Source organism: Musa acuminata, chromosome BXJ3-3, assembly GCF_036884655.1.
Source record: "Musa acuminata AAA Group cultivar baxijiao chromosome BXJ3-3, Cavendish_Baxijiao_AAA, whole genome shotgun sequence".
Taxonomy (NCBI): domain Eukaryota; kingdom Viridiplantae; phylum Streptophyta; class Magnoliopsida; order Zingiberales; family Musaceae; genus Musa; species Musa acuminata.
In genome coordinates, this window is record NC_088351.1 from 37,408,881 (window position 1) to 37,423,831 (window position 14,951).

Below are 14,951 nucleotides of genomic sequence, written 5' to 3' on the forward strand. Positions count from 1 at the left end.
ATTTTTATGCATGATTTATGCGAAAGGTAATTAAAAAATTGAAAAGAGCCTTTTAGAATCTATATTTCGACTAACTAAGAGTCTTGTGGTTTCAGGTAGTTCATACCAGGTCTAATTAAATCTCAGTTTAATCCGATTGTAATGCATCTGACGGCATCAATGTCATGCTTGCATCGATATCACATAATTGTACTTAATGATGAATTGAGCAACCATTTCTGAACATAAACTGATAAATCTCCTTCCAATGCTCTTAGCAGGTGGTTAGAGCTTAACTTTGAATGTTTGACAAGCTGTCACTTAGCAATGAGCCTTTGAAAAGCTTCACTCAAAGGAATAGACCTCTTCATGGATCCATAGCAAGTGTTCACCTATCTAGTATCTGTAAATGTTTGTCAGAAGCCATGGCTGAGTTCACAGCAAGGTTTCCCTGAATCAAGACAAGACACAGAGGCCTGTGTTGGTCTGCTACCAAGATAGATATAGCTTGTGAAGTGTGGGCTTTTCTTGGTGACAAAGAAGGCATTTGCACCAACCATGTGATGATGACAATGCTTGCTTGGCCTTTTGCAGGCATTTCATTGCCAGCTGCTGTAGGCGGATCACACACTGTGCTACATGAACAGAGATCAGCAAAAGAAAAGAAAGCAGTGTGAAGTAGCTTGTTGCTGTAGATGGGATCACATATTGTGCTGCAAGAACAGGGATGAGGGAAAGAAAAAAAAGCCATATCAGAAAACAGTGAAGTGCTCAATCTCTGCAGATTGCTGAACATTTGGGTCATTCAAAGAAGAAAAAGAAAAGAGCCCTTTTTTTCTTCCATGATGTAAAGTGATTATCATATATATTATTTTAAAAGGCATATATTTGTAATATATTTTACATGGATATTATGTCAATTAAAATTTCAATAGTATTATATTTGATGGTTAATTTAGGGGAGATTAATTTTATTGACATATCTGTAAGATTTTTTTATGTTTTATAAGGATAAAAAAATGCTGCATCTAAAATTAGAAAAGTCAATAAACTTTTGATCATGATTAATTATAATTAACAATAATTAATAAAAATTAAACAAATATATAAATACTAAAAGATATTTAATTTTATTAATCATTCAAGTCTTGAAAGGGTATGAATGTAATTTAGAGTTACAACTAATAGTCAAACATTATTTAATTTTTGAGATTAAACAAAATTATATATATATACATATATATATATACATATATATATATATATATATACATATATATGTATATATATATATATATATATGTATGTATATATATATATATATGTATGTATATATATATATATATGTATGTATATATATATATATACATATATATGTATGTATATATATATATGTATGTATGTATATATATATATATACATACGTATATATATATATATATATACATACATATATATATATACATACATATATATATATATATATATATATATATATATATATATATACATATATATATATATATATATATATGCTAGGCCATTTGTAAAGATAATATCTTCTCGATTAATATAATAAATTAAGAAGGTAGTGTTTTCTGGATTATTACATAATATACATGACCTTAAAAATATCAACTTATTATAATAAATATCAAAAAATATTTCTCAATCTTTTTTCTTCGATATTAAGGTCTTATTTATTTTTTTCTTCGTCATTTTATATCACCGTTGATATTTAAAGAGAGGAGGAAAAAAAGAATATTGTGAAAAAGGAGAAAAATAAATTATAGATAAGAGTACAAAGATTTTATCGGAACCAAGCTATACTATTTATAAAATAATAATTTAAAAATATTTAAAATTCTTGACATATGTAGATCTTCACATATGGCTGAAGCATGTTCATGTAAGCTTCTTTACTTCATCCTTGTATTTCTAGAATATTTTAGAGCATCCAATTACTAATTAAAGTAGAGAAAATTTTTAGACATGTTATTGATGTGTCTTGAGGCTTACAATTTGATGTATTGACGATCGAGGTTATAATCAGTATCCACTCTAAATTATTTTTTTATTTTTAAAAATTATTCATTATAAAACTTGTATAGTACAATAAGTGGTACCTATCTTATACTAACCACTAGTGATTTTGTAGTCCGTGTCTTTTGGTATGTTCATGCCTTATACAACATGTAGAGGGGCGATCGAAGGCTTAATAGTCCCATTTTAGTTGGGTTGGTGGCCTCTTTAGGCTTGTAAACAAAGGTTATGTCATGTGGACACGTGCGAGAGATTTTCGATCTGTAATGGACCATTTTACCCTTTGTTGTGTCACTGTTCAGAGTTTGTAAAGTCTGTTTGTAATTTACATTGTCTATGAAGTGTTTTTCGGAGATGTTTGCTTGTGGATCCCGGTTGAGGCGTTCTCTCTAACCCGTTCTCTCTTTTGTTGGTCCTAAGAGACATTGGGAGACTTCGGAGAGGTTGCGGACGGACACGCATGGGTGCCGCATGACTTAGGCAAAACCAGCTAAGTCCGTGACATATTATCTATTAGTGATCTTATTTGTATCTGTCATATTATTTGATTTAACTTAGTTCGAAATTTTGATCAGTATGACAAAACTTGATGTATATATAAAATCTTATACTTAAAATTTTTTATATGGGTGTATGTTAGTCCTACCAAGTGTGAAACCACTTCTTTGCAATGGCAAGTGAGAAAATCTTTTACTCCCTCCACATCTCAATCATTCACTCATCCCTTTGTCCTTCTCCTGCTTTCGTTATTAGCATCAGAACCAACTTGTTTTATCTTAATGTCATAGTCTTTAATTGGTATAAAATCTTATTGTTCGATTATTGTGCAACGGAAGATGACACTAACTTTATTATTATTACTATTATTTTGTAGTAATACATTCGTCGGTACAATCAAAATTATTATTATTATTATTACTATTATTTAGTAGTTTATGCATGTTTTGCCAGTGCTACTGTTGTTGGTCACCGTTGATCGGTTTGGGGATTTGTGAGTACAGCTAAGTTCTGTTTAGTTGAGGGTTTTGTTTTTGTTTAATTTTTAATCTTTTTGATTCTCGGTCACCACATGGCCTTCGATTTAGTTGAGGGTTTTGTTTTTGTTTAATTTTGAGAATTTTTATTTTATTGCTCTCGGGGATCGTAATGATGTTATTTTTAATAATATAATATATTTTATTTTTTTTGAAATGGTTTTACACATTTATCAGAAATCAATCAAATCCATAAGAAACATTAGTCATTAATTTTGCTTGGTTAAATGAGAAAAATTAGCTTTCGATTGGATCAAACTAAATTGTAATATTTCTTAGAATCATAAATGTAATAGTGGTATTGGCTTCAGATGCTTTCGTTATTTTTTTGAGTTGTAGGTATATTTAGAAACCAGATAATAATTATTGTGACGTAAAAATTATCTTGAAAGGATTATACTTGGCTTATGAGGATAGTAAATATTATAAATAAATAATCTTTTTCTCCCTCTATGATGAATTTTAAATGTTGTTACGGATAGTTTACATCAAATGTTTTTATTATGAATGATTACAAAATCTTAATCATGTGGCTAAATGATTAGTCACTCATATTTGAGCCAATAAATTCTTTAATATTTGGAGGAATTTTTATCTTTTGGATTTGGATATATCTTTCGTTGATATTTCAATTTTAGTAATTAAGTTTTCTTTTATATATATATATAGTTTATGCATGTATAAACCTTCTTGGCTGACACAAAGACTTAGAAGAGAGAGGCACAGTACTCCCACTCCCACTCTGTGATCAAAGATGGCCGTTGTTCTTGATGCCTTCATCTCCGGGCTGGCCGGTACGTTGAAGGACATGGCTAAAGAGGAGGTTGACTTGCTGTTGGGCGTCCCGGGGGAGATCCAAAAGCTCCAACGATCTCTCCGCAACATCCACTCTGTCCTTCGTGACGCCGAGAAGCGGCGGATCGAGGACGAGGACGTCAACGACTGGCTGATGGAGCTCAAAGATGTCATGTACGACGCCGACGACCTCCTCGACGAGTGCCGGATGGAGGCCGAGAAGTGGACTCCTCGTGAGTCCGATCCGAAGCCGTCCACCTCGTGCGGATTTCCCTTCTTTGCTTGCTTTCGCGAGGTCAAGTTCAGACATGCGGTGGGCGTCAAAATCAAGGATCTCAACGATCGGCTGGAAGAGATCTCGGCCCGAAGGTCCAAGTTGCAACTCCATGTGTCTGCGGCGGAACGAAGGGTGGTTCCTCGAGTTAGTCGCATAACTTCCCCGGTGATGGAGTCTGACATGGTTGGCGAGCGACTGGAGGAGGACGCCGAGGCACTGGTGGAGCAGCTGACAAAGCAAGATCCGAGTAAGAACGTGGTGGTGCTGGCAACTGTGGGGATCGGCGGCATCGGAAAGACCACCCTCGCTCAGAAGGTGTTCAATGATGGTAAAATCAAAGCCAGCTTCCGCACCACCATCTGGGTGTGCGTGTCCCAAGAGTTCAGCGAGACGGATCTTCTCAGAAATATCGTTAAAGGTGCTGGTGGAAGCCATGGTGGAGAACAGAGCAGGAGTCTGCTGGAGCCCTTGGTGGAGGGTCTCCTGAGAGGGAACAAGTTCTTGCTGGTGTTGGATGATGTTTGGGATGCTCAGATCTGGGACGACTTGCTCCGCAATCCTTTGCAGGGAGGCGCAGCAGGGAGCAGGGTGCTGGTAACCACCAGAAACGCAGGGATCGCGAGGCAAATGAAGGCGGCCCACGTCCACGAGATGAAGCTGCTGCCTCCGGAGGATGGCTGGTCCCTCCTGTGCAAGAAGGCGACGATGAATGCAGAGGAGGAAAGGGATGCCCAATATCTAAAGGACACAGGCATGAAGATTGTTGAGAAATGCGGCGGGCTTCCCCTGGCCATCAAGACCATCGGAGGGGTCCTCCGCGACAGAGGACTCAACAGAAGTGCGTGGGAGGAAGTTCTCCGCAGCGCCGCATGGTCACGGACCGGGCTTCCCGAAGGTATCCACGGAGCACTGTATCTGAGCTACCAAGACCTGCCGTCCCATCTCAAGCAATGCTTTCTCTACTGCGCCTTGTTCCAAGAAGATTTTTAGTTTCTCAGGCCTCATATCGTCGGATTATGGATAGCCGAGGGGTTTGTCGAAGCACGAGGAGATGTCAGCTTGGAGGAAACAGGGGAGCAATATTACAGAGAGCTGGTTCACAGGAGCCTTCTACAATTGCAACCTTACGGTCTGGAATACGGTGGGTGTTCCAAGATGCATGACCTGCTGCGATCGCTCGGCTATTTCCTATCCAGAGATGAGAGCTTGTCCATTAGTGACGTGCAAAACGAGTGGAGAAGTGCTGCCGCCCCGATGAAGCTGCGTCGGTTGTTGATTGTGGCCACTAGAACCATGGACATCCCGCATCTCGTCAGTTTGACCAAGCAACATGAGCCAGTGAGGACATTGTTGGTGCTGAGAAAAAGTGGATATGCGGAGGATATTGATGAGTACTTGTTGAACTTTGTGCGACTTAGAGTCCTTCATCTTATGCGCATAAATATCGAGATCTTACAACACTACATCGGAAATTTGATACACTTGAGATACTTGAGTGTGGGTGGTAGCGATATAACAGAGCTTCCAGAAAGCATATGCAATCTGACGAATTTGCAATTTTTGATCCTCAATGGATGTTTCAAGTTGAGATATATCCCCCAGGGTATAGATAGGCTAGTCAATCTAAGGACACTCGATTGTAGAGATACACAGTTGGAGAGCTTCCCATATGGAATAGGAAGGTTGAAGTACCTCAATGAACTCCGAGGATTCGTGGTGAACACGGCTACTGGTACATGCCCATTGGAAGCGTTAGGCGGCCTCCGGGAGCTCAGATACCTTTCCATTTTCAAGTTGGAGAGGGCGTGCATGGAAGCTGAACCAAGAAGTGATACAAGCGTCTTAAAGGGTAACCAAAAACTGAAACATCTACATTTACATTGCTCATATACACCGACATCCGATGGTCACACGGAGGAAGAGATTGAAAGAATGGAGAAGGTGTTGGATGTGGCACTTCATCCACCATCATCTGTTGTTTGGCTCAGGTTACAGAATTTCTTCGGCCTCCGGTACCCCAGCTGGATGGCGTCTGCAAGCATCAGTTGGCTTCTTCCAAACATAAGCCACTTGGAACTAACTAACTGCGATCATTGGCCACTGCTTCCGCCGCTAGGAAAGCTCCCCAGTTTGGAGTTTCTTTTCGTAGTAGGTGCACGTGCAGTGACCACCATCGGACCGGAATTTTTTGGGTGTGAAGCTGCTGCTACTGGTCATGAACGGGAACGGAATTCAAAGCGCCCTTCTTCTTCTTCTTCTTCTTCTTCTCCTCCTCCTTTGTTGTTTCCGAAACTAAGGCAGCTGCAACTCTGGGATATGACTAACATGGAAGTGTGGGATTGGGTAGCGGAGGGTTTTGCTATGCGTCGCCTCGACGAATTGGTCCTCCATAATTGTCCCAAGTTGAAGTCTCTACCGGAAGGCCTGATCCGACAGGCAACCTGCTTAACCACATTGGATCTGAGGGATGTGTGTGCTCTCAAGTCCATCAGAGGTTTCCCTTCTGTGAAACAACTGAGGATAAGTGGTGAATCAGATCTGGAGATTGTTGCTGATCTCCCTGCACTGGAGCTCTTGAAGTTGGGCGGGTTTTTGCTTCCATACAAACATTTACCAGAGTGGTTGACGGCTTGCCCTGCAAGCTTCACCACGCTCCAGATACTGAAAGTCTACGGAACCACCCGACTCCTCTGCAGATGCCTCCAAAATGGCGCAGACTGGCCCATGATCAAACACTTTCCAATTTTTTTCATCAAAGATGCTGGAGGCAATTATATAAACTACATCAAGCATTCCTGCACCTTCGACACAAACCTAGTCGATGATGATGCTCCTTTTGCTGCTGCTGCTGAAGAAGAAGACATCAATGAGCTTTGAGGTAACTTACCTTTCATGCTCACGTCTCCACCATCTAACGTCTTCTGGTTTTGGAGTGGCAACTCACAATTATCTCTTCCTGCTTATGGCAGGGAGATGGACATCATTCACGATGTAATTGGCAGTCAATGTCTAATATGATCATTGCAAATGGAGCTGACCATGGAAAGTCCGAGACATTTGAGAAGAAGCACAGATATCGAGGTTGGTTGCGACACATACTACATTCCTATGATATGGTGATGAAACTATTTTGGCTTTCTTTCTGTCTCTGTTGCATATACTTCCTGCAATGTACAGACTACTATTCTTTTCTGTGTAAACATGGAATGTAGGCTCGGAAAAAAGATTGCCAGAACGAATCAGGATTAGTCTTCTTTTTTTTTGTAGTTTTATAATTATTTATGAGAGTTTGAATGATCAAAATGCAGCTACCAGATATCAAAATGACTCTTATCAGAAATAGTACTTCACATGAGAGTCTAACATAGTTTTCGATTTAATATTTGTGAGGATTTCATATATGAAACTATCTCAAAAAGAATTCAGAAGGTGTAAACATTTCTGTGAATTACAAATATGTGAAGATAGCGTGAATTGCCATCTCATCTCAAACCATGCCTTTTGTTTTGTGACTTGTTTCGTGACAGACCTTATCCAATTTTGCATGGCTGAGGAGTTTGTCAAAGCAGAAGGAAAACTTTTCAGCCATGTCAATCTAAGCTTATGATATATATATATATATATATATATATATATATATATATATATATATTCAACTTTGATTTTTTTTCCTTAATGAAAATTGATGCCGAAATAAAAACTTATAAATGACAATCTCTCACTTTAGGTTAGACTATAAAGTTTCGAAAAATAGTAATTGACTATCTCGAGCATCCAATCCAATCAGAACTCTAGCCCTCTCTCTTCATATAGTGTTTTTGCTTCCATAAAATTCTATCAAGCGATGGCAAGCTACCATTCGAGCCCAACCATCTTTGCTTTTGAGCTTCTATGATGCTTAGATTGTCCTTCATATTATGTCTTTTTTATATGAGAGGAAGCTCATTCCATTGGAGTACCATTATAGATGTCAAGATGTTACTCCCCCATTAATGCCTGTTCATCTATTCGAAATGATTGCCCATGTATGCTGTTCCACTTGTGAAGTGTGGGCTTTTCTTGATGACTCTGCTTGCTTGGCATTTTGCAGGCTCTTCACTGCCAGCTGCTGTTGGTGGATCACACACTGTGCTACATGAACATAGATCAGCAAAAGAAAAGAAAGCAGTGTGAAGTAGCTTGTTGCTGTAGATGGGATCACATATTGTGCCGCAAGAACAGAGACGAGGGAAGGAAAAAAATCCATATCAGAAAACAGTGAAGTGCTCAGGCCTATGATCACTGCAATCTTTGCAGATTGCTGAACATTTGGGTCATTCAAAGAAGAAAAAGAAAAGAGCCCTTTTTTTCTTCCATGATGTAAAGTGAGTTATCAACTGTAAAAGGATGCAGGAAAAGTGAAATATCATAGCTTTTGTAGGTGGTTGTTCCATGAATGCAAATTGCTACACCTCATGGGTTCAGAATTCAGATTACCTGAGAAAAGTAATGGCTAAATCATTGGTACCATGAAATGATCTTGAATCGTGAGAGTTGGTGAAGATATTTGGAGGAACAGAAAAAGTCAAAAAATTAATTTTTTTTATTGTAGATAATAGAGACAAAGAATTTGTTTGCGTCATCATCTATTCTTTTCCTTCATTTGATTTGATTTGCTTTCCAACGATGAGTGACAAAATCAATTTTAGCAATAACTGATAAGAAGATATATTTGAAAACACCACATTAAAAGAAGAAATTGATTGATATCAAGAAAAACATTTCATTAAGTCAGATGTGTGACAAAATGAAAATTTAAAATATTTTTCATTCACAACTTGCCATTATGATGACAACAAATAAGCTATCATATCAATCATTAATAGATTAACAAGCTCGAGAGATGAGAGCTTGTTAATTAGTGACGTGCAAAACAAAGTGGAGAAGTGGCGCCGCCCCGATGACCACCAAGCTCTCGTCTCTTGTCAAGAAATGGCCGAGCGATCGCAGCAGGTAATGCATGGTGCAGCTCCAGCCGACGTACAAATGGTGGGGGTCGGGTTGTAGTAGGCTCCTCCGAATCAGCTCTCTGAAATATTCCTCCCCTGTCACCTCCAACGTGAGATCACCTTCTGCGTGGACAAACCCCTCGGCTATCCATAGCTGGACGATGCATGCCCTGACGAAGAACGCGTAGTCTTCACGGAATAAGGCGCAGTAGAGAAAACACTACTTGTGATGGGCCGGCAAGTCCTCGTAGCTCAGATACAGAGCTCCGTGTGGACGCCTTCGGGAAGGCCGGTTTGTGACCACGCGACGCTGCGGAGAACTTCCTCTCATGCCCTTCTGTTGAGTTCTTTATTGCATAGAACAACCCCCGCCCCCCCGATGGTCTTGATGGCCAGGGGAAGTCCTTGGCATTTCTCAACGATCTTCAAGCCGATGTCTTTGAGATTTTGGGCATCCCTTTCCTCGTCTGCGTTCGTCGTGGCCTTCCTGCACAGCAGGGACCAGCAATCCTCAGGGGGCAGTAGACTCACTCTGTGGACGCGGACCGCCTTCGTTTGCTTCGTGATCCCTTCGTTTCTGGTGGTCACCAGCACCTTGCTCCTCGCAAAGGATTGCGGTGCAAGTCGTCCCAGATATCAGCCCTCCACACATCATCTAAATTCTTTATAATTTCAAAAACTGTGTTTGATGACTCTATGGGATTTACATGATACGTTACATTAATTATATTTAAAATGAATCGAAACTTCTTTAACAACCAATAATCAATTTGACTTATTTTTTCATAATCATTTAATTCATTTCTACTCCTGATACAATGAATCTCTCTCTTCATGCAATAAATCTTTCTTTTGATTAAATTAACCTTTTTACAATGCATGAATAAGTTTAATTCTAGCATTCTCTTCTCTTAAACTCGATTTATCTAACTTAGCAAACTTGTTCTATCTAACATGCTAAATTTCATTTGAAGTTGTTAAAATATTTTAAATTCAAAATGTTTTATAAGTATATTGGTTACTTATTCACATGTAACTTCTTTATTTTTGATATGATCTCTTATAAAATAAAATCTTATATGGATATGCTTAGATCTTTCATGATAGACTGAATTCTTTTAAGGCAATAGCTGATTTTGTTATCAACATAAAATCTGTATCGATGACGCTTGCTTCCTCATCTAATCCTTCTCCTACTCTATCCTCTGATGTTGCTTCCACTGATGATCCAGAACCAGCTCCAGTTTTCTTCTGATACTTGACTTCAGCAGTTGATCCTTCTATTCTGTCTTCGATTCTCCATTATCTGTATATATTTTCCTCCAAACTGGGCTATAGCATTGAAGAGGTTCTGTAATCAAAGCTTGTTTTCCTCTTAAATAAACACCATGAAGAAGCCACTCAAGGAACGTGGAGGATTCCTTTTTCTACATTATGATACCTTAGTTTGTGCTGCTATATTTTAAAGTGATAGTGATCATGTAGCTGGCATATTATCTGTCAGTGATCTGCGTTTGCATGTGTCATATTATTTGGGTTTATATTATCGATCAGTATTATAATATCTTTTACTTTGGAATTTTAATATGGGTGTATGTTAGTCCTCTGTCACGTGGAACCACTTCTCTGTAATGGTAAGTGAGAAATTATTTTTTGTTAGTTTGACAAATCCCATCATCCCACATCAGTAAAATCAAATTTAGTATATCCTGTTTAAACTATAAATAATGGTCTAGGCTTTGAAATTAAATGCACCATAAGAAAAACGTAAGTGTTTGCTTTGGGTTTAAGTCCATATTCAGTTCAATAGTTTGGACTTATAGTTAGGTTTTTCTTGCTTAGTATTTTCGGGTGTTTTATGGTCTAGAAACATCTTCCTAAACATTTATAATAGTCTTTTTTATCTCCTCTTTCGTCCGAAATTATAATATGTTGGAGAGTAAAATATAATGCCGAGCATTTTGTTCTCTCTGGAAAAAATCGATTTGATTTATATTTTAATTTATATTTTAATTCTTGGTCACATGACCTTTGCATTAGTTAAGGCTTCTTGGCAAAGGTTTTTTATTATTATAATTTTATCGATCATATGGGAAGCTTTTATCGATGCTATTTTTAATAACTTAATATATTTTATTTTTAATTTATTTTTTAAAATGATTGCATGCATTCATGCTGCAACGAAAACTATTGAATCCATGAGAAACATTAGTCATTGTCTTTGCTTGGTTAAATGAGGAAAATCAACTCTTGATCGAATTAAATTAAATTATAATGATTCTTGAAACCATGATTGTGATAGTAATATTGGCTTTATTGCTAAACAAAATGATGATTTCGTTGTTTTAGATACCTTCAGAAGCAAGAAGACGAATAACTTGCCAGATATATTATCTGCCACAAGACTCGGAGAGAGCTACTCTACTCCGACTCTGTGACCAAAGTTGCCGTTGCCTTGCCAGATATAACTTGCACCTTACCCTTGCCTTGGCTGCCACAAGGCTTGGAGAGAGCTACTCTACTCCCACTCTGTGACCAAAGATGGCCGTTGTTCTTGATGCCTTCATCTCCGGGCTGGTCGGTACGTTGAAGGACGTGGCTAAAGAGGAGGTGGACTTGCTGTTGGGCGTCCCCGGGGAGACCCAAAAGCTCCAACGCTCTCTCCGCAACATCCACTCTGTCCTTCGCGACGCCGAGAAGCGGCGGATCGAGGACGAGGCCGTCAACGACTGGCTGATGGAGCTCAAGGACTTCATGTACGACGCCGACGACCTCCTCGACGAGTGCCGGATGGAGGCCCAGAGGTGGACTCCTCGTGAGTCCGATCCGAAGCCGTCCACCTTGTGCGGATTTCCCATCTTGGCTTGCTTTCGCGAGGTCAAGTTCAGACATGAGGTGGGCGTCAAAATCAAGGATCTCAACGATCGGCTGGAAGAGATCTCGGCCCGAAGGTCCAAGCTGCAACTCCATGTGTCTGCGGCGGAACCAAGGGTGGTTCCTCGAGTTAGTCGCATAACTTCCCCGGTGATGGAGTCTGACATGGTTGGCGAGCAACTGGAGGAGGACTCCAAGGCACTGGTGGAGCAGCTGACAAAGCAAGATCCGAGTAAGAACGTGGTGGTGCTGGCAATTGTGGGGATCGGCGGCATCGGAAAGACCACCTTCGCTCAGAAGGTGTTCAATGATGGTAAAATCAAAGCCAGCTTCCGCACCACCATCTGGGTGTGCGTGTCCCAAGAGTTCAACGAGACGGATCTTCTCAGAAATATCGTTAAAGGTGCTGGTGGAAGCCATGGTGGAGAACAGAGCAGGAGTCTGCTGGAGCCCTTGGTGGAGGGTCTCCTGAGAGGGAACAAGTTCTTGCTGGTGTTGGATGATGTTTGGGATGCTCGGATCTGGGACGACTTGCTCCGCAATCCTTTGCAGGGAGGAGCAGCAGGCAGCAGGGTGCTGGTGACCACCAGAAACGCAGGGATCGCGAGGCAAATGAAGGCGGTCCACGTCCACGAGATGAAGCTGCTGCCTCCGGAGGATGGCTGGTCCCTCCTGTGCAAGAAGGCGACGATGAATGCAGAGGAGGAAAGGGATGCCCAAGATCTCAAGGACACAGGCATGAAGATTGTTGAGAAATGCGGAGGGCTTCCCCTGGTCATCAATACCATCGGAGTGGTCCTCCGCGATAGAGGACTCAACAGAAATGCGTGGGAGGAAGTTTCTGAGCTACCAAGACTTGTCATCCCATCTCAAGCAATGCTTTCTCTACTGTGCCTTGTTCCAAGAAGACTGTGTGTTTCACGGGCGTACCATCGTCAGATTATGGATAGCCGAGGGGTTTCTCGAAGCACGAGGAGATGTCACTTTGGTGGAAACAGGGGAGCAATATCGTAGAGAGCTGCTTCGTAGGAGCCTTCTACAATCGGAGCCTTACGGTCTGGACTACGATGAGTCTTCCATGATGCATGACCTGCTACGATCGCTCGGCCATTTCCTATCGAGAGATGAGAGCTTGTTCATTAGTGACGTGCAAAACGAGTGGAGAACTGCTGCCGCCCCGATGACCACCAAGCTATCGTCTCTTGTCAAGAAATGGCCGAGCGATCGCAGCAGGTCATGCATGGTGCAGCTCCAGCCGACGTACAAATGGTGGGGGTCGGGTTGTAGTAGGCTCCTCCGAATCAGCTCTCTGAAATATTCCTCCCCTCTCGCCTCCAACGTGAGATCGCCTTCTGCGTGGACAAACCCCTCGGCTATCCACAGCTGGACCATGCATGCCCTGACGAACGCGTAGTCTTCACGGAATAAGGCGCAGTAGAGAAAGCACTGCTTGGGCCGGCAAGTCCTCGTAGCTCAGATACAGAGCTCTGTGGACGCCTTCGGGTAGGCCGGTTTGTGACCACGCGACGTTGCGGAGAACTTCCTCCCATGCCCTTCTGTTGAGTTCTTTCGTGCAGAGGACCCCTCCGATGGTCTTGATGGCCAGGGGAAGTCCTTGGCATTTCTCAATGATCTTCATGCCTGTGTCCTTGAGATCTTGGGCATCCGTTCCTCGTCTGCGTTCGTCGTGGCCTTCCTGCACAGCAGGGACCAGCAAACCTCAGGGGGCAGTAGATTCACTCTGTAGACGTGGACCGCCTTCATTTGGTTCGTGATCCCTTCGTTTCTGGTGGTCACCAGCACCCTGCTCCTCGCAAAGGATTGCGGTGCAAGTCGTCCCAGATCTCAGCCCTTCACACATCATCCAACACCAGCAAGAACTTGTTCCCTTTCAGGAGACCCTCCACCATGGGCTCGAGCAAAGTCCGGCTCTGTGCTCCACCGTGACTTCCCCCGGCGCTGGTGACGATATCCCTGAGAAGATCCGTCTCCGTGAACTCTTGAGACACGAACACCATATGAAGGTGAATGTGAAGGACACAGATATGTTAGAAATTGTACCTTCATGGAGGATTCATTAAGCAATACTGTTTTCTGTTCTTACCACTTTAAGATAAAAGAAAAGAAAAAGAAGGAAGGAGGATCGGCTATGTGTTCTGTTCTTGAGTGGATGATCAGAATCTGAATTGATGGTACTAAATAGCAAGTTCGTGATTCTCAATAATGGACAGAAAGAAAAGATGAGGCAGATTAGGCTTCAAATAAATGCAATTTTCTTCGAATGGTTGTGCTGAGTCCTGTGTTTCATCCCTGTTGTCAAACCCCCTTTTTTTTCTCTCTCTTGGAGCTGAAAGAACACAATGGAAACACCAAATCAAAGTGGAGGAAGTTGAGGCCCTCTAACACATTGGATCCAATCTTTAGATAGAGAGTGACCAGAGATAAGTAGGATATCACATACCTTTCTTCCTCGTTGTCCCCATAATGACAATGACAATCTTTAGATAGAGCGTTTCTCGATGCATGAACTATTTGTATCCTATTGAACTTGATAAGAAAAAGGGATTGAGTTTAATTCTTGATAAGAATAGGATAAGCTTAAATCTTCTATATTTCTCTTAAAAACTCGTTACAATTTAAAAAACTATGTGTGTTTCATGAGCAACATATGAGGTTTATATAGTCTTCAAAGATACATTACATTAATTATATTTAAAATAAATAATAATTTTTTTCTAGAATCAATAGTCAATTTGACTTATCATTTCCATAGTCATTTAATCCATTTTTCCTCTTGATACAATGAATCTCTCTTGACGCAATGAACATTTCTTTTGATTAAATTAACCTCTTTACGATGCATGAACCAGTTTAATTCTAATATTTTCCCCCCTTAAACTTGATCCATCTTACATACTAAATTTCTTTCGAAGCTGATTCATCTAACAAGTTTAATCCATT

At 40.6% G+C, this 14,951-nt stretch overlaps 3 protein-coding genes across 3 annotated transcripts; all 3 read left to right on the forward strand.

Annotated features, from left to right (window-relative positions):
- The first annotated feature begins 3,758 nt into the window (after window positions 1-3,758).
- LOC135634020 (disease resistance protein RGA2-like) lies at window positions 3,759-7,360 on the forward strand. The gene is made up of 2 exons (XM_065144142.1): window positions 3,759-7,006; window positions 7,098-7,360. The coding sequence occupies exon 1, from the start codon at window positions 3,811-3,813 to the stop codon at window positions 5,116-5,118; it is 1,308 nt and encodes a 435-aa protein (XP_065000214.1). The 5' UTR covers window positions 3,759-3,810; the 3' UTR covers window positions 5,119-7,006; window positions 7,098-7,360.
- On the forward strand, window positions 5,284-7,005 carry LOC135632577 (putative disease resistance protein RGA1). Its single transcript, XM_065141187.1, has one exon. It carries the CDS (start codon window positions 5,284-5,286, stop codon window positions 7,003-7,005), a length of 1,722 nt encoding a protein of 573 aa, XP_064997259.1.
- Window positions 7,361-11,571: 4,211 nt separating the features above from the next.
- Window positions 11,572-13,160, forward strand: LOC135634019 (putative disease resistance protein RGA1). Its single transcript, XM_065144141.1, has one exon. It carries the CDS (start codon window positions 11,658-11,660, stop codon window positions 13,002-13,004), a length of 1,347 nt encoding a protein of 448 aa, XP_065000213.1. The 5' UTR covers window positions 11,572-11,657; the 3' UTR covers window positions 13,005-13,160.
- The last annotated feature ends 1,791 nt before the right edge of the window (window positions 13,161-14,951 follow it).

What these genes read in the sequence shown, in the direction of transcription:
- LOC135632577 (XM_065141187.1), top strand. Translation starts at nt 5,284, where the DNA reads ATGCATGACCTGCTGCGATCGCTCGGCTATTTCCTATCCAGAGATGAG.
- LOC135634019 (XM_065144141.1), top strand. Translation starts at nt 11,658, where the DNA reads ATGGCCGTTGTTCTTGATGCCTTCATCTCCGGGCTGGTCGGTACGTTG.
- LOC135634020 (XM_065144142.1), top strand. Translation starts at nt 3,811, where the DNA reads ATGGCCGTTGTTCTTGATGCCTTCATCTCCGGGCTGGCCGGTACGTTG.